The sequence below is a fragment of the Cervus elaphus genome, chromosome 16, assembly GCF_910594005.1.
Source record: "Cervus elaphus chromosome 16, mCerEla1.1, whole genome shotgun sequence".
In the NCBI taxonomy this organism is placed as follows: Eukaryota; Metazoa; Chordata; class Mammalia; order Artiodactyla; family Cervidae; genus Cervus; species Cervus elaphus.
This window is the reverse complement of record NC_057830.1, coordinates 40,707,841-40,733,995: the sequence shown is the minus strand read 5'-3', so window position 1 is coordinate 40,733,995 and position 26,155 is coordinate 40,707,841. Positions and strand designations below refer to the sequence as shown.

Here is a 26,155-nt window from a genome sequence, read left to right as displayed (position 1 = left end):
GAAATGGCAAGTCACTCCAGTATTCTTGCCTGGAGAATCAATCCCATGGACAGAGGAGTCTGGTAGGCTATAGTTCACGGGGTCGCAGAGTCGGACACGACTGAGCGACTAAGCACCCACAGGAAAGTAACAAAGGAGTCAAGTTTCACGTTTCTTGAAGATTCTCAGTAGTAAAACACACAAGAAACGTGTACAAATGAATATACATGACAAATACTGACAAGGCTGATACTTTAGATGGGCACTCAAGGAAGTCTTCTGAGAAAGGGACAAGTGACCTAACACTTGACTACTTTTTTAAACGGTTTTACAAATGGACATTCTTTTTGTAGTATATAGGTGACAGTTTCAAATTTTATGGTATCTTTTATTTCAGCTGTGCAGACTCTTCAGTGCAGCACACGGGCTTCTCTAGTGATGTGCAGGCTCTACAGCACGTGGGCTCAGTAGTTGCAGAGCACGTGCTTAGCTGTGGTACGTGGGATCTCAGCTCCCCAACCAGAGATTGAACCCGGGCTCCTTGCACTGGGAGTGCAGAGTCTTAACCACTGAACCACCAGGGAAGTCCCAAGAATTCGTTTCTATCTCCTTCTGGGGATGAAGGCAGAGTGTCCTCACAGAAGAAACAGCAAAGACAGGAAACACCTGACTTCCAGGAAAGGGAGGGACATCAGGGCCAGAGGGATGTAGCACAAAGACCATGGGGATCAGCCCTTCTAAAAACACAGGGGAACTCCACACACTGGATCCATTTGTGCCTAAATTTTAGGCAATTACAATTTTGACCACACCAGTCACATCAACCTTAGGGAAGACAACATACAAGCCTTGAGATGGATTAGACCAAAAACCCCCTGAGAATTGCTTCTGCGATTAAATTATCCTGCAGTGATTGGAATACTATGGAGAAGGTTTAGCAGAAGTAAAAAAAATACACAACTTTTTTAATTAAAAAAAAAGACAAAACCCTAATATAGTAGGCATTTTAGGTCAGTTTTCACAGTATTTAAGAATCAGCATTTCTGTGTCTTTCCTGCAGAAGGTCAAAGCTTACAGAGGGGCTGAGATCCTTAATTAGCCAATTCAAACACAGAAAGGCAATTCTGGGCTCAGAGCACCAGTATCAAGGGGGACCCATCTAGTGCTGAGCAAGCCAACACTGAACATAACCCAGGAGCCCGTCCATTCTTCCTCCCAGAAACCATGGCAGATCCCTGTCCTCTCTTCCTTGAGCCCAGATGGAATGAAGGTCTGTGATAAGACCAGACGTGACACAGAAACTATCAGACACTCATATCTAACCCACGCCCCACCCTGACTTCCCAGGTGAGCAACAGGAAGCCCAGGGGATCACAGCCCCGCTCACAGACACCAGACGGCGCTGCGCGGGCGTGCCACTTCTCCCGCTCTGCTCACCTGTCAACATCTCCCTGTAAAAAGTTCGAATATTCACACAACTATAAGGTTGCCATGTTTAAAGCCTGGACCCTGTAGAAGTCGCCAGGCAATCCCCAACTGGTCAAATTCCCCCAGCAGTGGGCTTGCTCTCCTTTGTTGTTGCTGTTTTGTAGGTTCTTGTTTGCTTGTTTGTTTTTGCCTCATGGCTTATGGGATCTTACTTCCTGACCAGGGATTGAACTCAGGGCTCTCAGCGCAGAGTCCTACCCACTGAACAGCCAGGGAATGCCCTCCTTTTGTATTTCTAATTGCTTTGGATTGCCAGTGCTCAACCAGGTAGCCCACATAAACAGCCTAGAAATTATATTTCCAAAACGTTCTTCAACACATATAAATATGTGCACAAACATAAAAGTACAAAGACATACAAGATGTTTGCACTTTAATGATGTATATTACAAGTTACGGGGCTTCCCTGGTGGCTCAGATGGTAAAGAGTCTGCCTGTAGTGCAGGAGACCCAGGTTCCATCCCTGGGTAGGGAAGATCCCCTGGAGAAGGAAATGGGAACCCACTCCAGTATTCTTGCCTGGAGAAACCCCATGGACAGAGGAGCCTGGTGGGCTACAGTCCATGGGGTCGCAAAGAGCTGGACATGACTCAGTGACTAACGCTTTCATTATAAGTTAACGTCATTGAATGCATACATACTAACATGAATGGCAAATTTCAAACAAATACAAATAAAACGTAGAAGTCTTATTAGGAGTGTGTCCTGAAGGGAAAGATTGAGGTCCTCAAACGCTTAGGGCACAGCACAGCCTGTCTCACTTTCTTCATAAACATGTTAATACTTTCCTGAGTTCAGCAGGCGCTCTTGAATTGTCTCTTTTGTCAGTCTTTGCCCCAGCATTTCCAAGCATCCAGCAAGGTGTTGACTGAGGTCTCCTGTCCCTTCTTGGTGACTGGCAGCATTTCACACGCGGCATCCGGAGAAACCCAGGCCTATTCTCTGGCCACAAGGATCTCATTTCATGTGAGGCCCATCTGCCTCAGCAGCAAATCACAGAAGTCACAAGGAAGAGATAGCTGCAGAGTCACTGAAGAACAGCTTCAGGCCTAGGTTGGGGGAAAGTCACAGAGACAGAGTTGGAACGGGCTTTCACAAAGTCAGAGGACCCTCAAGTCAGGCCTAGACTTCAGGGTGGGAACCTGAGGCGCTCCCCCTGCTGGTAGGCCTGCTGCTCTGCGCCCCTGACCTGCTTCCCAGCAGCAGAGAAACAAGCCACACCGGCACTGGGCATTGGGCTTCGCCAGCCCCCAGGGCCGTGGGGGGCAGTCCAGGTCAGCAGAGAGTCCTGCCCTAAGCAGGGGATGAGGGCCCATCTGGAAGAGAAGACTGCTGTCACAGAGGGAGAAGGCATCTGTGATAGGAGACAGGGTGGGCACGCGAGGGGCAACAGACCTCAGAGGAGGGAACCTGCCTGCCTCAGGAGGGGGAGGGCCCCTGGCTGCCGCCTCTGCACTGGGGACAAAGCAAAGGCCTGGAGGGAGGAAGGTCTCTGGCCTCACACCCCGCTCAGCCTCACTGCCTGACACTGTGGTAGAGCTGGATGGGGACAGACTCTGAGCAAGAATTTAACCATAAAATGGAGCAAACACCACCCGCCTCATGGACTGTGCTGTGGATTCAATGCTGTGTGTGTGAAATGCTGTGCACCCCACCATCCACAGTACATAAGGAGGGCACCCAACACAAGTTTATATTCTGTACCAGCTACACTGAAAACATGAAAAATAACAATACTCGTTTTCATTACATACGGTACTAACTCAAAGTATTCTAAACAAATTTCATTTCAGTATGTAATATAGACAGCTAATGGGAAGTTGCTTTATAACACAGAGAGCTCAATCCAGTGCTCTGTGATAACCTAAGGGAGGTGGGATGGGGGCGCTGGAAGGAGGCTCAAGAGGGTGGGGATATATGTACCCCCATGGCTGGTTCATGTTGCTCTACAGAAGAAACCAGCATAACACCGTGAAGCGATCATCCTCCAATCAAAAGTAAGTTAAAATTTTCACTGCAATATGTAGTCTTAGTCACTCGGCTGTGTGTCCGAGTCTGTCACTTCATGGACTGCAGCCCGCCAGGCTCTGTCCATGAGATTCTCCAGGCAAGAATACTGGAGTGGGTTGCCATTCCGTTCTCCAGGGGATCTTCCCGACCCAGGGACTGAACCCTGTTCTCTTGCATTACAGGCAAATTCTTTACCATTTGAGCCAGCAGGGAAGCCCGTCAACATGTAATCAATATGCAAAAAAAAAAAAAAACTGTTAACGAGACAAATTACAGTCCTTTTCTCTGCCAACTCCTTGAACTACAGTATTGACTTATATACTACAGCTCATCAGATTTAGCCACAGTTCAGGTGCTCCACGGGGCTTCCCAAGTGGTGCCATCGGCAAAGAACCTGCTTGCTAATGCAGGAGATGTAAGATGTGGGTTCGATCCCTGGGTTGGAATGATCCTTGGAGGAGGGCATGGTAACCCACTCCAGTATTCTTGCCTGGAGAATGCCATGGACTGAGGAGCCTGGCAGGCTATAGTCCATGGGGTTACAAAGAGTCAGACATGATTAAAGCGACTTAGCATGCATGGACAGGTGCTCCACAGCCTCCCTGGACCAGTGGGTGTCCCGCTGGACAGCACAACCTCTCAGATGTCTCAGAGTGGGTCAACCTGGCCCTGAGCAACCAGGGAGGAGAGAGGATGGTGGAGGAGGGAAGGACAGGGAGGTGTTAGGGGCCACTGTGAGAGGACAGAGGGGTGCAGGGTGGGAAAAAGAGGAGGGGGCAGGGAGGGAATTAGAGTCTTGATGGTCCAGGGACAAGCCATCCCTTCTCTGAGTGCCCTAACAGCTATTAGGAGACAGAAATTAGGACACTGTCCCTCCTCCCTCCTCTCCTGATCCACTGCCCGGGTAAAAAGCACTCACTTTCTGTGGCGTCTGTTGGAACCAGCAGCCATCTTCTCCCCTGAGATCCTTCAGATGCTGCTGGTTTCTGTAAAACACAATGGAGAGCAGCCTTGGTCTTCATCGAGGGCCCTAGATTACAGAGCTGAGCCTCGTAAACATGGTTCTGAAATTCTGGCACAGGCAGCCATAAGCAAAACAAAACCAATGCAGGATCTTTGAAGGGAGCAGACATAAGAGTCATTAGTTTATATATGATTCTATTCTTATGAAACTCTAATGGTTCAACAATAATACTTAAATGTGAATGTATGGACGGATGAGTGTTAAAAATTATGACAATAAATTCTATAATGAATTATGAGTTGGATAAACTCATGAGGTTAAAGAACACTGTAATACAAAGATACAACCTCAACAAGAAATGAGCAATTTACCAAGGAAAAACACACATGGAGTTGAGGTATTATAAAACTCTTAAAAGGCTAACTCTTTTTATAAGAAACATATAGAATATCTAAAAGATCTCAATTCCTCCTAGATTAATTTATAAATTAAGGTAACACTCAAAAACCTCAAAACTACTGAAATGATACGACCCAAAACTGTAAATGTCTCTGTGTGTGTGTGTTTGTGTGTATGTATACATAAATAGTATATATATATTTAGTCACTCAGGCATGTCTGACTCTGCAACCCCATGGACTGTAGCCTGCTGGGCTCCTCTGTCCATGGGGATTCTCCAGGCAAGAATACTGGACTGGGTTGCCATGCCCTCCTCATATGTATGTGTGTATATATATATATACACACACACACATATATACATAGTGAAAATACTATATGTTGAAAAAGAAATTTTACTTCAAGTAGATTCAACTTAATAATACTTTTGAAATAAATGTGAAATTCCTACTATGATGAGGAATGGCTTAAAAGTATGTAACAGTCACACAGAAAAATATGCAGCTCTGACCCCATCACTGGGTCAGGCATGGGAGGCGTGAGCACCCTTCGGCTGCATGTTCTAGACGAGGGATCTGGTGACAGGACGACAGATGAGAAACAGCATCAGCGCTGCCAGTGGGCCAGAACAGGGGGTGGGCTCCCTGCTCTCCACGCCCTGGTCTCCCTCCATCACCACCTCCCCAGAGGACAGGAGACCTGACCAGCATTGCCTCTCCCTGTCTCTGCCACAGTCCCAAGCAAGCAGAAGGGCCAGAGCCGCACACTCACCACCAGACTCTCTGCTTGCTTCATCTTGGGACTGGGCATTGTCTTCTGTCAGCTTCTTTTCCTGCCAAGGGACCAGAATGGAAAGTGAATCTCCACTGGTCAGCCTGTTGTTGTGGGCATGGTCCAGAGCCCCAGGTCCTCTTGGGGGACATAAGCGCCAGGAAAGGGCCTTGAGAAAACAAGGCGCTGACCCAGGCGTCACAAACCCCTACAGCGTCTGGGGGGACACAGTGGGTTCTGCCTTCCCACCTACCCCTGTGCTGTGCCCCCCAAGTGGGCATAGACTCAGCACATCTGGGCTCTGCTGATGGCACCCAGACTCTGGTGTGATGCTAAAGGGAACTGGGCACCCCTGCCTGACACCCCGCATGCCCCAGGGTGACAGAGTGAGGGTGTCTCAAACAGCAAGGACAGGGCCAGTGCTGCCAACCAGCCTTAGGACAGCGCTCAGCAGGCCAGTCTCCCTCCTACATTCAGCCTAGAGCCCCCAGGCCAGCTGAGAGAGTCAGGGGCAATGCTATAGGACAAACCAGGGACCAGGTCCACCCTGGGCTTTGCTGTGGGGCGGAAGCAGTTACTGAGGGTCTGATGCCGCCAGATGCTGGAGAAACCGACTCGCCTTGTGGCAGCACTCACCAAAGCAACCTCGAAGAGAAGAGACGCCACTGAGTGGTGGGGAGGGCCCTCTGGCCGCACCTCCCTCCCCAGGGACAGACACTGAACAAAGAGCCCCGGGCCTGTGACTGCAAGCGGGACACCCCGAGTCTGGAGAACTCAGGGAGGAGAAGAGAAGGGAGAAAATGAAGTAAAATGAAACCCATGTGAAATCTGTGCAGTGCTCCTGAACCACCCTCTTCTGCCTCCTCCCACCAGACTCGGCCAGGGGGAAGAGGGGATCGTCAGCTGAGTTGGGGGCCCGATGTGATCACGGTTTTGTAGGACCAGGTGAGGTGGGAGGAGGAGGGGTTTCCTGGGGAACAAGATCAGAGACAAGCCAGGAGGAACAGGAGGATTGGGGAGATGGAGGAGGGAGCCAGCACCTCCTCCTTCCCTTCTAGAACCTCACCTTTAGAGAAGCAACATACAACACATCTGATTAGGACAAAGGTGATTACAACTGTGATTCCAAGTCCAGTGAAAATGTTAGTCACCAGCGGTGAAGTGCCTGAGGAGGGACAGGGAGTGATGGGTAGTCTCCGGCTCATGGTTGCTAGCTCTCCAGGAACTGGGGCCTCCCCATGGGCCAGGGTACCTGATTCTTGGTCCACACACTTGACGTTGCTCCAGGGTGTACAGTTCATGACCATGACCTTCCCATCAGGGCACCTGGGTACAGACACAGGGAGACCCATCAGGGACAGCTGGCTGGATGAGGAGAAAGAGGGGGCAGCCTTCTGTCCTGGGTCCCCTGACAAGACAGTAGAGGGGGTACAGGCTCCTGCTGTCTGCAGGGGAGGGGCCCCTCACACCCCCTCACTGGGCAGGAGAAGAATGCAGGACTGTGTACTGCGGCCCCCGGGCTCCTGCTGAGTGATCAGAGCTGTCCTTCAGGAGCTGGGCTTCCTCTGCAAGGCCCGCCCTGGCCTCCCTGGGCTGCCCGGGAAGCTCTGGGGGCAGGGGGGTGCCTCATCCAGGTCAAGGGTCAGAAGGGTGTGGGCACAACTTTGACTCATCCTCCAGTCAAACTTGAATACGAGGCCCTCTCATCCACCTGTTGACTCTTCCTACCGATCTCAGCCAACACTGGAGCATCAGAGGATAGTGAATTACTATCGGCCCGAGTCCCCGAATAGGAAAGATTCAGGTGCTACTGGGGAACAAGGGCTGGGTGTGAGACCTGTGGACTTGGCTCCAGTTTTATAGGAACGTTGAAGGAGCACACACGTGGCCTCATTATGACTTCTGTCTGCTGTCAGCACTTCGGTCTTTCCAGGCCATGCCCGAGGAGACGTGGGAAGGGGCCGCTGGGAAAGCCGTGCAGGACAAACGGTGGTGGTGGGGAGCGCTGCTGCAGGCTCGGGAGACCCCACAGGCACAGAGGAGCTCTGAGAGGTGGGAGGCGCTTCAGGGAAGCAGAGAGAGAAAGGGGTACAAGGAAACTGGAGTCTCCTGTGGGTTGGAAGCCCCCTAGGCTCCTGTGTCTCACCCGGCGCTGCATTTTTGACAGAATTCAGGTGCATCTTCTCCACGGAAAGTGCCGGGTTTGCACTGACACTCAGTGTCCTTGCTGGAGGTGCAGCGGTTTTTTTCTTCTTCTTCTAGAGACCAAAGATAAGGTTTTGAGGGTGTGTTTCCCTAATATGTTTCTCAACCCTTCTTCACCACTCAGAGCTCCATCCACTCAGTTTAAGAAGTAATTGGGAGGGCTTCCTGGGTGGTCCAATGGTTAAGAATCCGCCTGTCAAAGCAGGGGACACAGGTTCCCTCCTTGGTCTGGGAAGACCCCACGTGCTGCGGGGCAGCTAAGCCCGTGTGCCCCCACTACTGATCCTGCGCTCTGGGGCCTGTACACCACGGTCAGAGGCCACAAGGAGTAGCCCCCCACCACAACTGGAGAAGGCCCTTGTTCCGCAAGAAAGACCCGGAACAGCCAAAAATAAATGAATTAATCTTTTTTTAAAGTAATCTGGGGGCCATTTTCTGCAGCAACACACACAGACCATCCATAGAACAGCCACTGTTCATGTGTCACCAATAGAGGCATACAAAAGGGACTGTGCATCATTACGGATTGCATCAGGGTTGAGAAGAAAAATGTTTTAGATCACAAATGAGGAGCAAGAAGTGGGGTGGGGTGAGGTGTAATCTGAGACACTGTAGATGGAGAGGAACCCTTGGGTGATGTCCCAATGGGTGATGCCCTGCTGGAGAGGCAGAGGGACCTCAGGTCATGAAGGCTGAGACAGGCTGAGACCCCAGAGCAGAGGGCATGGCGCTCACAGGAGCCTGGCCCAGGATCAGACACATCACACAGTTCAAACCCAGCCCTGCCCCACTCCCCCAGGCCTTCTGTCTGCACTGTTACCATCCAGCTCCCTCCACCAAGGGACATGTTATTCCCCTCTTTCCAGCTGATGTTCTGAAAGACTTCCCTACCAGTTGGAATGCGTTATGCAAATAACTTCTGTTTTCATTTATTTTGCTGACCTAAGGCAGGATGAAGACCTAGCTGGACTGGAAATCAGGTTTCTGACTCCTCATCCCATTTAAATCCCATCTCATCACCCAGCACCTTAACTGCAGGCATGGGGGACCACAGGTTCTGTACCTGATTTGCAAGTCGTGCAAGGTAAGCAAGAAGGGAGGGTGTTTGAATGATTGGTGTAGTCTGTCCCATCGGTGCAAGGGGCACAACCTCCACTGACTTCTTCCATATAGAATCCTGGGAAGGAAGGGAAAAGCTGGTGAGTAAATCCCCGCAGGATTCCCTGAGGCTGGCAGTGTGGCTGGGGAGGCCTCTTTTGGCCATCTGTGGAATCCACAAGGGGAACTCTCCTCAACCGGGCTTTCATCTTTTGATTCTTCATCTACCACATACCCTAGACCAGTACTGCCAACAGACATATGTTACAAGCCACACATCCAAGTCACATTCATAGCTGGCACATTCAATAGTAAACAGAAAGGTCAGGGGCTTTGCTGGTGGCTCAGTGGCAAAGAATCTGCCTGCCTGTGCATAATACATGGGTTCGATCCCTGGTCCGGGAAGATCCCACGTGCTGCGGAGCAGCTAAGCCCAATGTGTCACAAATACCGAGCCTGTGCTCTACAGCTCGGGGATCCACAACTACGGAGCACACATGCTGCAACTACTGAAGCCCCTGCACCCGAGCGCCGGTGCTCTGCAACAAGAGAAGCCACCCCAGTGAGAAGCTCAAGTAGCAACAGAGCCTCAGCATAGCCAAAAATAAGTACAGAGACATGAAGACAAGGGTTGGAGACCAGCCTTAGAATCTACCTGGTGGACATAAGTTCTGTTGGCGGATCCATTCCAGTGGGGCTGATAACTGCTGGGGAACTTCATCCTTCCTTATAGAAATGGCTGAAGCAGGTTTGACCTATGGGGACAAAGCAGGGACAGGCATGAGTGGCTTCCACACTCTCACCCCTACTAGGATCCACCCCACATTTCCTTGACCACTACCTGCAAAGTGAAACAGACCTGGGACCTTTCTTCCCAGCTCTAAACTCTCATTCTTTTCATGTTTGTCCTTTGGCCTTTTGTGCTAGCAAGGAACTTACACTGAAGTTTTTTCCCCTGTATTCTTTCCTCTTAAAATATGTTTATTCCAGAAAGTATGTGCTCAGATGCATCCAATTCTTTGCAACCCCATGGACTGTAGCCCATCAGACTCCTCTGTCCATGGGATTCTCCCAGCAAGAATTTTGGAGTGAGTTGCCATTTCCTCCTCCAGGGGATCTTCCCGACCCAGGGATCAAACTTCAGTCTCTTGCGTCTCCTGTGTTGGCAGGCTGGTTTTTTTACCACTAGCACCACCTGGGAAGCCCAGAAAGTATGGGCAAGAAAAAGTTTTTGTTATACAAATACAGAAACCACACAGAGCCCCTTGATTAGAGAAAACATCCATTATTTTGTGTCTTGACTTCTTCTATTTGACCATATGTGTGAATACTCTCAGGCTTTCTCTCTCTTTCTCACATGTGTGTGCACATACAAACACACATTTTCACAAATGAGGGTTCTGCCATGCATACAATTTTTCACAATCAGGATATAGAATCACATATTGAGTAATGAATTTGTGGCCTTAATCCAACAAGCTGTCCCCAAAAGGAAGCTGTCAGTGTTCCACAAAATACAAGAATCACATGGAGAAAGAAGAAATAGCAATACAGGGTTTTCAGCCAAGTCTCTGTGCTACAAATGACACAATGGAGCCAGTCAAAAATCACTGGAGTCTGAGGATTTGACCAGGATTAATGTGTTGATGATAGTGTTCTGATGTTCAGGATTGTACTGTCAATTGGGGGGAGACTGTTCTAATTTGTGGGAAATATACATTCAAGTGTCCATTCATGGGATCTGTCATGTCAGCAGCTATGTTTCAGATGATACAGGAAACAAAGGGTTTTGTATAGTTTTGTAACTTTAATCTGGGAGTGATTTAAAGTAGAAAGTGACATTAAGAGAGAAAAAAAAAAAAAGGAAACAGCTTATGTTGAGCCCAGTTCAACTGCCTGGATCTAAACAAGATAAAATGCAACCTGTTAAATATTTGGGGACAGCTAAGCTCATATGAACAGTATGAAAAGGCAAAATGATAGGATACTGAAAGAGGAACTCCCCAGGTCGGTAGGTGCCCAGTATTGTACTGGAGATCAGTGGAGAAATAACTCCAGAAAGAATGAAGGAATGGAGCCAAAGCAAAAACAAGACACAGTTGTGGATGTGACTGGTGATAGAAGCAAGGTCCGATGCTGTAAAGAGCAATATAGCACAGGAACCTGGAATGTGAGGTCCATGAATCAAGGCAAATTGGAAGTGGTCAAATAGGAGATAGCAAGAGTAAATGTTGACATTCTAGGAATCAGCGAACTAAAATGGACAGGAATGGGTGAATTTAACTCAGATGACCATTATATCTACTACTGTGGCAGGAATCCCTTAGAAGAAATGGAGCAGCCATCATTGTCAACAAAAGAGTCCGAAAATGCAGTACTTGGATGCAATCTCAAAAATGACAGAATGATCTCTCTTCGTTTCCAAGGCAAACCATTCAATATCACAGTAATCCAAGCCTATGCCCCAACCAGTAACGCTGAAGAAGCTGAAGTGTATGGTTCTATGAAGACCTACAAGACCTTTTAGAACTAACACCCAAAAAAGATGTCCTTTTCATCACTGGGGACTGGAATGCAAAAGTAGGAAGTCAAGAAACACCTGGAGTAACAGGCAAATTTGGCCTTGGAGTATGGAATGAAGCAGGGCAAAGACTAATAGAGTTCTGCCAAGAGAACGCACTGGTCACAGGAAATACCCTCTTCCAACAACACAAGAGAAAACTCTACACATGGACATCACCAGATGGTCAACACCGAACTCAGATTGATTATATTCTTTGCAGCCAAAGATGGAGAAGCTCTGTACAGTCAGCAAAAACCAGACCGGCAGCTGACTGTGGCTCAGATCAGGAACTCCTTATTGCCAAATTCAGACTTAAATTGAAGAAAGTAGGGAAAACCACTAGACCATTCAGGTATGACCTAAATCAAATCCCTTATGACTATACAGTGGAAGTGAGGCTTTCTCTAGTTGTGGCGAGTGGAGGATACTCTTGACTTTCATGTGTAGGCTTCTCATTGCAGTGGCTTCTCTTGCTGTGGAGCATAGACTCTAGGTGCACAGGCTTCGGTAGTTGCAGTGGAGGCTCAGTAGTTGTAGCACATGGGCTCAGTTGCTCCCAGGCATGTGGGATCCTCCCAGACCAGAGAATGAACTAGTGTCTCTCACATTGCCAGGAGCTTCTTAACCACTGGACCACCAGGGAAGCCCCCACACTGTTAATATAGTGAAAAACACTGATTGATTTTCAGATGTTAATCCAACACTTATTCCTGAGATTAACCCCATTTGGTCATGGTATGTTTTCTTCTTTAAATCTTCCTGAATGTAGTTTACTGTTTGCTTTGTAAAGGAATTTTGCCTCTGTTTTTAGGAAGGGTATTTAAAAGTATTTTTTTCTTCTTTTCAAATGTTGCCGTTAGGTTTAGGTATTAGGGTTATGTTGACCTTAGAAGAACTAGTGAAGAACTCCTGTTTTCTGAAAGAATTTGTGTAAAGATTTGTGTTAGTTCTTTGATTGTCTGTATTTTTGTGCCCTGCCCTGTGACCTAACCTGGGTCTCCTGGCTATCCACTCCCAGTCTCAGCAATCTCATGGAGCCTCGAAACACTCTACTGGAATGAAGAATCGGAAGCGTGGCCCCATGGCATCCCAGCTTTACTTCTGAGACCAAAGCGCTGAAGTTCAGTGCGGCGAGGGTGCTGGGAAACGGGGCGCCATCATGGCCTCCTGGTGTGAGTTAAAAATGGCCCAGGCTTCTTTGGGAGAACAGTTTGTCATTGTCTAGACAAAAGTGTAGAATTATCTAACCCACTGACCCAGCAATTCCACTTCTGAGTTACCCAACAGACAATGCACATGGCTACACTGGATACTCGACAGGCACCCAGACCCATTCATCAACAGTGTTCAACATGAGTCCTACCTATTACAAACCGATACTTTAAAAACGAATTCTATACTTCTTGTGAATACAAAATGCTATTTCTCTCCAGATTTTTTGGTACTAATTCATTCAATGAAAGATGCATATTTTCACAATTCCTGTAACTTTGTCAGACCCTTAATTTTTTTTCTTTGAACATATAAGCAACTTTGAAAAGAGCCTCAAACAATGCAAAAAAGTGGTGCCAAGTGTGCACATTTTTCCCCATTGTGAGTTTCTTAAAAATGCACACTCAGGGACGGGGGAGCCTGGGCCTGGTGGGCTGCCGTCTAAGGGGTCGCACAGAGTTGGACACGACTGAAGCGACTTAGCAGCAGTGGTGAACCACACCCAGAGCCTCCAACTCCCCTCTGAAAGGAAGTGGTGAGAATCTGGCCCAAGCTGAGTTGATTGGTGGTTTCTATTCATAAAGTGCAAGGAGCTGGAAGCAATTTTGAGGTTGTTCTCCTTTCAGAGAAAAGGAAATGTAAGGGTGCTTAAGGCAGTGGTGGGGGGAAGATGGGGCCTACACTGTTAATGATTTACAAAGGACACGTTTTAGAAGATAAATGCAGTGCAAAATAGCAAAAGAGAGAAAGAAAAGAAGGAGGGTCGGCAGAGGGAAAAGGGAAGGGAAAGGAAAGAAATGACGATCTGATGCCAGCTGGGCCTGGGGCCAATCCAGAGGTCAGGCTCTCCAAGGAGCCAGCTCTTCTGGGCAGCAAGTAGATGCCAAGGAATCGCACTCCTCTAGCGCCCCCCACCAACACGCCGCGCACTTGGACTTGCCCGGGGGTCCTGCCGGGATTTGCCCAGGCAAGTGCCCCCGGGCCTTTTCCGGGCCACCAAGAGAGCCTTTTGGAGCCAGGACTCTCGGCGGGAACTCACCAACAGCAAGACACCCAAGACGACGAAGATGACAGCCCAGGGGCCCCGGAGCCAGGCATGGGGCCCTGGGTGCACCCTCCCCGGGAGGGCGAGCCAGCCGGTGTCCTCTGTCCCCGCTGCCCGGTGCGGTCGGGCAGTGTTCGCTGTCCAGGTTGCCGCGGGGTGACAGCCCCCAGAGCCATCAGAAATGAAAGTGTGTTTCGTGGGGCGCGAGATCGCCTCTAGGAGGTGCGCAGAGCCGAGCTCTGCTATTTAATCTGAGCCTGCTTCTACATGTATACCACCCCGCCCTGGGATTGCGCCACCCGGGGTAGCGAATGAACCAGTGCCTGCTGATGTAATCATTACCACTTCCAGCCAATCACGCGTGGCTCAGGAGAGGAGCCGGGACCCCTAAGTCTCCTTGGTGCCCAAGGGGAACTTCCGCCAGCTAATACCCTGTGGATGCAGTTTCTCATTCAGCGCCAGCCTGGTCTGTGGCTTTGGGAGGCGGGAATAGGGCACCTCCCACGTGCTCTGTGTGATCTGGCCAGTGAGACTCAGAATCTGCATTCCAGGCAGGTCCTAACTCTGCCCTTTGCAGGTCAAATGCCCCATGGGTTGAAAAAAATGAATGAACGACCTGTCTTCTAATTACCGCCTTCTGCCCACTCCCAGCTTCTGCTCCTCCACGCCCCGCTCCCCAGGCTCCCCACCCCACCCGCCTTCATTGACCAGGGCCCCAAGGAGGCCAGACAACATGGACAGCCAAGAAGGAGATCCAAGAGGTGCCCTGTACTGTACTGTAGGGGAGTGATGGGTCAATTAGGAAACCTTGAATTGTTAGAAAAATCAGTAGGTTGCCAGACTCACTTGCACTTTCTGAGATTTAAGTACTTAGGAAATGAGACAGACGTGGTGAACCTTTTTGCCCTGGGCCTGTATCATATAAATAGTGTTAATAATCACTTTACTATGGAATTACAAATAAGTATTTATTTAAAGGCAAAGGATCATTTAGTTGCTAACTCATGGCCAACTCTTTTGCAGCTCCATGGACTGTGGCCCGCCAGGCTCCTCTGTCTATGGGATTTCTCATGCAAGAATACTGGAGCAGGTTCCCTTCTCCAGGGGATCTTCCTGACCCAAGGATGGAACTCAAGTCTCCTGCATTGGCAGGTGGATTCTTTACCACTGAGTCACCAGGGAAGCTCCCAAGGGCAAAGGCTACACATCATATTTTCCTGTTGTGAACTCTACTTTTCAAAGATCTTAAGTATCATTAGCATGGTTTATAAGTTTACTTTTGTCACTTTTATTTTATAAACCTGAAGTTCTACCCAAGAGAACATTTTGGAGCCTGGTGAATAAATCCCCACCCCAATATAAGTGGCATCCAGGAGAAAGAAGGTGGCCTGGCTGTGACTATGTAGTTGAAACACTTTATTTGCAGATGAATGTATCCACCAAGTTCTATTTTATGTTCATGACTCTGAATGTCTCTGATTTCACAAACTGGGGTCACCATTCACATTGAGGCAATACATTACTTCCTGTCATTGGGCTCAGAGAAGGGTCCAAGTCACCCTGGACTGTCCCATCTCCCTAGTTTGCCAGGACCAAGAAGTTACCAAATCAGGACTTTCCTGGTGCTTCAGTGGTTAGTAATCTGCCTTCCAATGCAGGGATCTCAGGTTTGATCCCTGATAGGGGGAACTAAGATCCCACATGCCTCAAGCTACTGAGCTGGCGCACCCCCAACTACTGAGCTCCACCCTCTACAACAAGAGAGTGCATGCACTACAAGGAAGGAAACCCACAGGATGGATGGAAGATCACCCCTGCCGGAACAAAGACCCAAGGCAGACAAATAAATAAGTACTGGCATTAAATAAAATCTATCTTTAAAAAGGTACCAAACCGCCTTTGATGGTGCCTAAAAAGGTAGCATTCACTCCTCAGGGTTCCCAGTATCTTCTTCTACTCTTCCTCTCACTTCCCAGAGGGTCTCTGATATGTGTGGGCTCTTCCCACTGACTCCATAGTGCTGTTCCCAAGCCCAAGTCTGTCCCCCATACTGCACTGATGCTGGGCTCTCTATCCTATGAGGGTGTGAGTACTTAGGACAGCAAGACAAGTACAAATAGTTGTTTTTTTAAAAAGGGTTCCATCAAAGTCTGTTACAGCACCTTTCAGATTTAGTCATGCAACAGAAAAGAGAAAGGAACCCTTATTATGAAAATCTCTTCCACCGAAAGGAATAATCTCACAGGTGAGCCTGGTTCAAAAACGAATTAAATCCCTCTCTGCCTTTGCTTTCCATCCCTCATCACTTTGCTCCACAGGCCTGCTTCCTGTCAGAATGTTGCAGGCTGGAAACAAGGGCTCCTGCCCTGGGCTGCCCAGCAACCCTGGGAGGTGTTCTGGAAGTTGCCCCCTCAGAAGCCTGGTGGGGGCCCAGGGTGGGGAAGAGCTTTCCTATGTGTTGTTTGTCACAGCAGTTCCCCCCAGCCAGACCCTGTATGCAATTGTCTTTTCTTTGTTTAAATTGTGGACCAGAATACCAACGTGTCCACTGAGAGCTCTGAGTTCTGATCATCCAGAGTCAATAAATCCCCATGTGACTTGAGGACAGTCTGGGGTTTTGTTTGGAAAAACGTTTTTAATTAATTAATTCATTTCTGGCTATGCTGGGTCTTCATCGCTGCACACTGGCTTTTCTCTAGTTGTGGAGAGTGGGGGCTACTCTCTGGTCCTGGTGGGTGGGCTTCTCATTGCCGTGGCTTCTCTTGTGGAGCACAGGCTCCAGAGCGCAGGCCTCAGAAGTTGTCTTGCAGGAGCTTCGTTGCCCCGAAGCATATGGAATCTTCCCGGAGCAGGGATCGAATCCCTGTCCCTGCTTTGCCAAGCAGATTCTTAACCCCTGGACCACCAGGGAAGTCCCAGAAAGTTTTTTGTTTGTTTCATTTTATTTTTTGGCTGCCTTATGGCATGTGGGAACTTAGTTCCCTGACCAGGGAGCAAACTTGTGCCCCTGCAGTGGAAGGACAGAGTCCTAACCACTGGACCACCAGGGAATCCCCGTGTTTTGTTTTTAATTTAAAAATTAAAAAAAAAAATGTACACTTTTCCCTTGACCCCTGAGGCCTGAGGCAGGTCTTTTGGTAATTGTCCAACTAGGGGAGGGGGGAGTCCACGCTGGTCCTGGGGAGGGGAGCTGCCAGAGAGAACCCAAGGCAGACTGGATGCAACTGATGATTCGGGCTGGTGGAGGTCCTGTGTGCCCCCAGCCTCATCACCTACCATGGCATGGAGAACCAAGAGGAAGCAAGAGACATGTCAAGCAGCTCCCCAGACCCTCCCCAGTCCCTGCGCTAAAGCCTGCAGTCATGAGTGCATGAGTCTTGAGTCTTGAGTCTGTTAACTCTTAGTTTACATCCAGGCCTTTTTTCTTTTCTTTTTGCCTTTTGATCCTCTTCACCCATTTCTCGCATCCCACCCCGCTGCCCCCTACCTCTGGCAGCCATCAATTTCTTCCCTCTATCTCTGAACTTGATTTTTTTTTTTGAAGATTTCACATATAATACAGATTATATTGTATTCACTTTCTGTGTCCTGTTTATTTCACTTAGCATAATGCCCTCAAGGCCCATCCATGTTGTCACAGATGTGTCTTCTTCAATGTCTTATTTTCAATATACGTATCTTTCACCCCCTTGGTTAAATCTATTCCTAGGAATTTTATTCTTTTTGATGCAATTGTAAATGACATTATTTCCTTAATTTCTCTTTCTGCTGGCTTATTATTAATATAAAAGAAATACAATAGGTTTTTTTATGCTGATTTTGTATCCTGTAGCTTTACTGAATTCATTTATTCTAAGAGTTTTTGATGGAGCCTTGAGGGTTTTCTGTATATAATATCATGTATCTGAGAATAGTGACAGTTTTACTTCTTTGTTTCCTATTTGGATGCCTTTTATCTCTTTTCCTTGCCTAATTCCTCTGGCTAGGACTTGTAGTACTATGTGGATAAACGTGAGAGTGGGGCATCCTTGTCTTGTTCCTGATCTTAGAGGAAAAGTTTTCAGATTTCCTGTGAATTATGCCACGCAGAGAACTTCCAGATAAGGAAGACACCTCTAGATCAGCAAAGAGTACTTCTTATTGCCCTTTAGTTAAAATCAAAAAACATTAAACAAGATTCACATACCACTTGGCTTCTCTCAGACCTCTCTTGTGAAGGAGTTATACTTTCAAAAGCCCAGTCACGTGGGATCCTCCCCTTTTGAGGAAGGACCCAAAGAAGACATGAAAGTGAATCCACTTTGGAGGGTGCAGTCATTGTAACCGCCGTTACTCTTTCTCCTGGGGCAGTTGAGAATGGTATGGGTGACGTCATGTGTCACCCCATCACCTTTTTGGGGCATCTTTTCATGGGCAGATTTCTCCCTGTCCTTATCTACAGTCAAGAGCCAAACAGGACAGTGTTGGAGAGAGATTTCTCATAGGAACCTTTATGTATTATCTGATTGTTGCAATAATGGTATATTTATTTTCTACAATAGTTAGTGTTAGTTGCAGTCTTGCTAAACTCTTTGCAACGCTATGGACTATAGCCTGCCAGGCTCCTCTGTCTATGGATTTTCCAGTCAAGAATACTGCAGTGTGTTGCCTTTCCCTCCTCTTGGGGATCTTCCTGACCCAGGCATTGAACCCAGGTCTCCTGCATTGCAGGCAGATTCTTTACCATCTGAGCCACCAGGGAAACCAGGAAATGCAGGTCCCTGCTTTGCGCTACAGACCAGGGCCTACAGGATGGGGGTGAGCTTTGTCTGGACCACTTCTCTTCCACGGGGTCTTCCCTCCCTCTGCTGACGACATTCCCCCTCTGAGGATGTCATGCTCCCTCTGAAGGTGTGAATACTCTGCCAGGGTCTGCCCTCATTCACCTGCAGAATTCTGAAGAGCTCTGTACTGACCTGCCCCTGTCCCGGCCCCAACATAAAACCCTCTGACTTCTCAAAGTCCTGGGCCTGACTTTTCTCCATCATGGGGCAGAACAAGTACATGGAATCAGTTGTGAGCAACCCTGACATCATAACTCCCCCAGTCTCCAGACCGAAATGAACGAACTGTTGGTAAAAACAAAAACAGTGTATGGGTATTTTTATGTGTGTGTGTGTATGTGGAGAAAAAAAATACCTCTCTTGGTTAACCCAGATAATCTATTTCTTCTAGGAAGCCTCATGTTCTAGTAAGAACATGATCAAGAACCTAATATAATCTATTTTCAAATATATTCACAAGCTCTTGGCTCTCAGGATGCTGGTGATTGAGGTTTTTGGGAGAGAGGGTGGTTGAAGGGCTCCAACATAACAACGGATACTTGCCGTCTTGGGAATGCACTTATCTTCTCACGGTTATCTTCCTAACTGTCAGAGACAGCCCCACAGGAGCTGTAGTGTCCATGTTGGGGTGGGGAGATTGGGGAAAAAGTGAAATGTCAGGAAAAAAGGTGCAGAGCTGGAGAATGGGAGTTTCCTATTGTGAGATGTCACAGGACAACTGGTGCTGGTTTGGAGGAACAGGGGGATGGCTGAGCAGGAGCAGACTGGAGGAGAGGAGAGACGGCGCTGGAGGACGGCGGGGATTACAACGGCAGGTTGTGCTCCCGTGGCATCAGGGTGCAGCGGAGGGGCAGCCCCTGGGAGTGGATACAGCCCTGTACTCAGCACCGTGGCTTTGGGAAGGGGACAGAAGCCTGACCGTGGAGCCTCCCAGGAATTCAAAGGGAGAAGAGCTAGGGCCTAAGGTCCAGGAGAGAAAGAAAACGGGTCTCTCTGCGGTTGAAGGGCTGAATCACCAAGCCCACTGAGAAGGATACAGAAAGGCCAGTGGGGACAGAAAGAGAAGGTGGCCCCGGAGTGTCACGAGGCTCACAGGTGAGGGGCCACAGAAGGACCGCAGCAAGCAAGACACCTTCCCGACAGCTCTGTCACAGCCAGTCTGCACCTCCAGGGAGCGCAGCAGGCCCAGGTGCAGCCCAGAGACACCACAGCGGGGAGGCTGTGCAGGAGCCGGGCCAGGCTGGGGCCCCTCTCCCAGGGGAAGGGCAGGGAGGAGGTGATGGAGGAGGGGCTGAATTCCAGTCTCCAAGAAACCTGGTGCCTGGGAATCCTGAGTCGGGCAGGAGACACGCCCATGCAGGATGAGCCTGAGGCATAAAGAGGGGAAGGAAGGAGTGGGTCACCCAGCAAGGACAGACAGCCCTGCCCCTGCACCACTCACAGCTTCTCCAGAGGAGACTGCAAGGAGGGGAGGGAAGTACACACAGGCTTCTCTTTATATAAAGTTATGTGTTTTGGTCATGGATTCATGAATATACGAGTCTTTTCTAGCTAGTGGATAATGCAGCTATTTCTTGTATTGTTTGATAATACAAACAAACTCTTCAAACGGATCTCCAACTGTTTCCCTTTCCAGGAGAAGAGAGAAACCAGGGACTCTGTGCTTTCTTTAGGAAATGCACATGCAGAGGCCATCTGTCCTGTGTTCTTTTGACCTATCTTCAAGCTCACCGATCCTTTCTACTACCTGTCAATTGCACAGTTAAACACGTGTAGTGTGGATTTTTCACTTCAGCTATTTGACTTTTCAGCCCTACAATTTTGTTTTGATTCCTTTTGATAGTTTCTATTTTTATAGACCATTCCCTGAGTAATCCTCACTTCTTAAGTATCTGCTCCAGCTTTGATAACTATGCAGCTGAGTAGCCATCATCCAGTCAAGACACAGAATACTCCCAGCACCCGACACAGTCTCTTCTGCCCCAGTAGGCCTTTCCCACCCACCCCATCAGGAGACAGGCACTCCATCCCAGGATATATGTGACTGAAATGAGGAATATATATGAGGGCACTTGGGAAAATAGAAGTAATAGTTATTCCACAAATGCGGAGACGCTTTGCACCATCATCAGTAGTCTAAATAAAGAAATGAAAGCATGCGATAGTCTCCAGGGAAGGTGAAAAGATAAAATTAAGTACCAATTTTGATTTTTTGAAACCATCTCAAAACTGGAGGCTGCATCCACAATGATAAGAATTTCTACATGAAACTAGGATCCCAACCTCATTCTTTTCTTAAAATTTACTTTAGGACTTCCCTGGGAGCACCATGGATCAGAATCTGCCTGCCAATGCAGGGGACACAGGTTCCATCTCTGGGGCAGGAAGATCTCACATGCTGTGGAACGACTAAGCCCATGCACCACAACTACTGAGCCAGAGCTCTAGAGCCCTCGAACTGCAACTAAGGAGCCCCAGTGCGGGAACTACTGAGGCCACGTGCCCAGCGCCCGTGCTCCGTGACAAGAGGAGCCACTGCAATGAGAAGCCCCCGCACCGCACTGAAGAGCAGCCCCTGCTCACTGCAACTAGAAAAAGCCCGCATGCAGCAATGAAGACCTACTGCAGCCAGAAATAAACATCAATAAATGAATCATATGAAAAGTTTTCTTCACAGGAAAAATGAAACAAAGGCCCACAACATCAGACCGAAAGTACCGAATTCTAGGAACCAAAGCCAGACGCACCTGTGCCCAAGTGTGTGTGTGTGGGTGGGTCACAGTAAAAATACACTGGTATATTTACAAGGACAAAATATGCTTGGTGGGCTGGCCCAGATTCTACTCTTCTAGAAAGTCACCTACTAACGTCATCAGCAAACATACATGGTTTTATTTTCAAATATGCTCAGTGTAATAATTTTGAAAAAAATCAGAAATTTTTAGTTTTAGGAGGATTATTACTAAATATTATAACAGCCACACAGTGGAATACATGCAGCTTTTATTCAATCAGTCAACAACCACAGGAGCACCCACTCTGTGCTGCCTGCTGTAGGTTTCAGGAATATATTGACAGCTAGTGAAAACAAGACAGGGAATAAGTAGCATTACATCTTTTAGAGCAACCAGTCTACCACAGCTGGCTTCCTTCCCCTCCATGAACCTGGTCTCCCTCCTTTACCACTTCCTCCTGGGGCAGGAGATGGGACCAGAATGGCCTTTTCCTGTATCTACTGCAGTCCTGGGCAAGCAGAAGGACCAGGGCCCCACAAGGTCCATCACAGCTCATCAGCACGGACTCTGGTGTTTCTCTAGCCTTACGTTCATTACTTTCTGTTCTAATCTGTATTATCTCCTTCCTCTGTTTACTCTACCTTTAGTATGTTCATTTTCTAGTGTCTCACTGTATAGTATTAGGTTATCGATTTGAGATTTTCCCTCTTCCTTAATGCAGTCATTTACAGGCATAAATTTCTTTCTACATTTTCAGCTGCTTTAGTTTTGTTTAGTTTAGTTTAGTTTTTCCCATAAGTTTTGGCATGTGGTATCTTCAGTTTCATTCAGCTCAAAAGACTTTACAGTTTCTTTTTTGATATCTTCTTTGACTAACTGGTTATTTGAGAGTGTGTTGTTTAAATTTTATCATAGCTATGAAGTTCCCCAGTTCCTTCCTGTTTGTGATTTCTAATTTCATTCCACTGTGGTGGTAGGCTATGTGTTCTATTATGGCTCTCCTTTTAAATTTATTTATTTTATGAGCTAGTATATGGTTTATTCTGGAGAATGTTCCAGGTACACTTGAGAAGCATGTATTTTGTTGTTGACTAGAGTATTCTACAGATGTCTGCTAGGTCTAATTGTTTTATAATGTTGTTCAAGTCTACTATTTTCTTGTTGATCTTCTTTCTGGTTCATTATGAATCCTTACAGATTAAGGAAATCACATTTATAAGTGTGTTTTGTGTTCTGAGTACTTTTTTCGAGTTTGTTTTTATCTTTGTCACGATTTCTTCCATTTGGCTTTCTTAATATTTACACAGCCTTTAGGCAAGTTTTATAGTTTGTTGTCATACTGAAGAAGGTCTTCCCCTCTCCAGAGTGGTAAGACATTTTTTCTCATATTTTTGCAGTACTTTTCTGGTTTCATATATCATGATTAATTCATTGATCCACCTAGTTTTAATTATCCAATAAGAAGAGCATAAGGAAGAAACATCATCATTTTTCAGAAGTCATCCTAGTTGTTGTATCATCATAATTGAAGAGTTAATTTTTTATCATTGACAGGAAGTGTCATCATCATAACACATTATTAAGGAAAGGTTTTAAAGGTTGGGTTTTTTTTCATTACTAACAAATATGAATTAGATATGAGAGAGAGAGATCCTGCAAGGAAGAGTGAGGTATTCTGAAGGAGGAAAGCCCAGGAGGTGAAGGTCAAGCCTAGGGACATGGGGTCCCCGGTTGTGACAGCTCTTCCAAGTCTTCAGCTCAGTTCCAGATCACAGAACCCCCTTCCTTAGGGTCACTGACCCTCCACAGGTCGGACCCATTTTTCCTCTTGTTTTCCCGCCAGGGCCCAATGGCATGAGCTTTGTTTGAAGGCTCTTCCCTCATCACTATTTCCGTGCCTCTTTGTGTCTCCCAAGGACGACGAGCTCCTTGAGAACAGGAATTAGGATTTCCTTCTCTAAGTTCTAGAGGCCCAGGTGGTGCTGTTCAATAGAGTAATCACCAGGTCTTTATGGGAATGGAGCACTTCAAACAGCTTCTCTGAATCAAGAAGTGTTGCAAGTGAAAAATACATTCTGAATTTCAAAGACAGTATTTAAGAAAAGAAAGTCCGTCAATGTTTTATATTGATTGTTGTTGTTTAGTCACTAAGTCATGTCCAACTGTTTGCGACCCCATGGACTGTAGGCTGCCAGGCTCCTCTGTGGGATTTTCCAGGAAGAATGCTGGAGTAGCTTGCCGTTTCCTCCTCCAGGGGATCTTCCCTGGCCAGGGATCTAACCTGTGTCTCCTGCATTGGCAGACAGATTCTTTACTGCTGAACCACTGGGGAATCCCGATAAATGTTACTACCCTTTTTCATTTTCATTAAAGGGTGATATGATAGCCCTTGGATTTCATTGATTTTTGCTTTACGTATTTTTAAAGCTCTTTTATTAGGCACAATATATTTATGGTTAAGATGTCTTCCTGATGAATTGACACTTTTAACACTATAAATGGTACCTTTTAAAAAATCTTTGGTAACATCAGGTGAAAACTTGAAATAGTCTTCTCTGGACCTGGGCAGTCCCTCAGCATTGACATTCAGTTACCTCTGTTCTGTCCGCAGCCTGCAGGTCACATTTCCCACCACCCAGATCAATACCCCCATGCCCCTCAGAGCAGGACCAAACACTAGCATTAGTGCAGCCATCTTAGACCCCACAGCACCCACGCATTCAGGGGCAGTCCTGTCTGCAGCCTGCTGAGGAGCCCTGTGCAGGGGCTGTGGGCCCCCGGGACAAGGCAAGGTCCTTTGTTTCCTCCGGGTAGTTCTGGCCACAGGAACCTGAGGCAGAGACAGCGATTCCCGTAAAGTCGTCAGGGTGACAGAGTCTGGAAAGGGTGCAAGGCAGATGTGACAAAACTCCCAGTGGCAGGGAACAGGCGTGGACATGTCGGGAAAAGTCCACAGAGCCAGGATCACAGACAAGGACGAAGTCAAAGTAACGGGGTGTGTAATCTCCATTACACACTGTTTGAGAAGGGACGGCTAGACAAGCCTAGGACCGGATAGGAGAACGCGGGCTCTTCTCCCTCTGGGCCCGGGTCGGCCCTGCCAGGCCCTGACCCTGCTCCTTCCCTCCATTCAGCCCACAGTAGGTCTCGCTGGGACATCCCCCGGCCGCAGCTGACCCCGGCGTGCACACCGCCAGGTCTTTTCCCGCTGCCATTTACCGGCCACCCGGCGCGCCTTCCGGAGCCAGTACCCGCGATCGTACTCACCCACGACACGACACCCATGACGAAGACGAGGTACCCGAACCGAAGTTTGAGGCCACCGGAGCGCCCTGCGCCGGCGCTCGAGGAGGCCGGTGCCCTCCGTCCCCGCTGCCCCTTGCGGCCGGGCAGCGTTCGCTGTCGAGGTCCCCGCAGGTTGATGGCAGGCACAGTCATGAGGAATCTTAGCGGTCGTCCGTGGAACTTGGAAAGCCGGCCTGTGATGGCCAGACGTCGGAGCTTTTCGGTATACCCTCGCTCCCGCGCACTGTACCCACGCTTTCGGAGGAAGCAGGAGGCGGTGGCCCCGCCTTGTCTTCCTCAGGGTATTGCTCAGTCAGTGCAGGGAAAGTAAGAAGCTCCGTCTTCATCTCATCCGCGCGTTCAGCGCAGCCTGAGTGCGTGCTCAGTCGCTCGGTCGTGTTCGACTCTTTGCTGACCCCACGCACTGCAGCCCACTAGGCTTCTCTGTCCATGGGCTTTCCTAGACAAGAATACTGGAATGGGTTGCCGTTTCCTCCTCCAGGGGATCTCCCCGATCCAGGGATGGAACCCTCCTCTCCTGCATCTCTTGCATTGGCAAGAGGATTCTTTACCACGGAGCCACCTGGGAAGTCCGATGCACGCAGAGTTGGCATTAAAGGTTCTTCCTGAACCGGATCCCTTCTCAGAGGCAACGACCCTCCTGAGCTACCACTGGCCCTCCGACTGGCCCGCCTTCGGCCGGCTCTCAGCTTCTGTTCCTCCCAGGCTCATTGACAGTATGGGTGCACAGGTAGCCCTGCCTCCAGAGTCACGTGGCAGCTCTGTCCCCGTGGAAAGTTGTTGAATCAGAGGTTTGCTCTTAGCATCTTAGTAGCCAGGTGCCTGGCTGGAGCAGATCCTCAGTGAACAGGTGGGTGGACAGAATGAAGGTCACAGAGACGGCCATCGGTAGGTCTGAATTCAAGTCACAAATAGGCTTCAGATCTCCTCCATCACTACCTGTGATGCGTTGCGGTAATGCCAGGGTCCACGTCTGACTTTCACACGCCGGACTTCAGACTATCTCCTCTGGACCCTACTGCTCTTGCAGCCAGGCAAGCTAGAGGAATCCACTCCATTCAGCCTTTCTTGGAGATTTTTCTTCCCTGTAGATTCTTTAAAGCCTTTGGAAAACAGAACTGCTGGAGGCTAATTGGCATACAAAACCAAACTGGGCCAGGAGAAGGAGGCCCCCACGTGGGTCAGGCGGGTCCAGCTGTCCCTAAACATCCGCGTTCTGCTGGACTTAGGTTGTGGGGAGTCCAGTATTGGGTAAGCGGCACAAGGCTGGGTCCTACTTACAGGGCGACTGTGGGCTGCGGACTGAGCAGGGGAGCCGCCAGCCAGGAGTCTCCGGCCCCACCCTTTGTATCAGTTTTGAGAGGCCTGGTGTGGTAGTAATTAAAATTCCTTTTTCTTCCATGTGTTTATCCAGTTGTTCCAACTTCATTTATTGAAGGCTTTCTTTTCTCATTGAATAATATTACTGCCTTTGTTGAAATTCAATTGACCATGTACATGTTCCATTTCTGGACTCTATATTGTGTTCCATGGATCTATTCATTTTCTATCCTGTGC

At 48.3% G+C, this 26,155-nt stretch overlaps 2 protein-coding genes and 1 long non-coding RNA gene across 12 annotated transcripts in view; 2 read left to right on the top strand and 1 right to left on the bottom strand.

Annotated features, from left to right (window-relative positions):
• The window catches only part of LOC122710277, an 87,835-nt gene that overhangs the window by 25,651 nt on the left and 36,029 nt on the right, over window positions 1-26,155 (top strand). The gene's annotated exons all lie outside the window — the stretch shown is intronic.
• Window positions 436-24,826, bottom strand: LOC122710280 (tumor necrosis factor receptor superfamily member 10A-like). Of its 10 annotated transcripts, none has more exons than XM_043927995.1 (10): window positions 24,560-24,826; window positions 9,570-9,669; window positions 8,880-8,993; window positions 7,758-7,869; window positions 6,864-6,937; window positions 6,678-6,776; window positions 6,231-6,384; window positions 5,612-5,672; window positions 4,397-4,463; window positions 436-2,516 (listed from the first exon to the last, which is right to left on the bottom strand). In XM_043927995.1, the coding sequence occupies exons 1-8, from the start codon at window positions 24,728-24,730 to the stop codon at window positions 5,660-5,662; spliced, it is 837 nt and encodes a 278-aa protein (XP_043783930.1). In that variant the 5' UTR covers window positions 24,731-24,826; the 3' UTR covers window positions 436-2,516; window positions 4,397-4,463; window positions 5,612-5,659. The 10 variants fall into 10 exon arrangements, with proteins under 10 accessions (XP_043783930.1, XP_043783926.1, XP_043783925.1 ...); XM_043927991.1 differs by having other exon boundaries at window positions 6,248-6,384; XM_043927990.1 differs by having other exon boundaries at window positions 6,231-6,376.
• LOC122672967 lies at window positions 8,670-14,811 on the top strand. The gene is made up of 3 exons (XR_006334545.1): window positions 8,670-8,900; window positions 12,496-12,649; window positions 14,758-14,811. It is a non-coding gene; the product is annotated as an uncharacterized LOC122672967 (long non-coding RNA).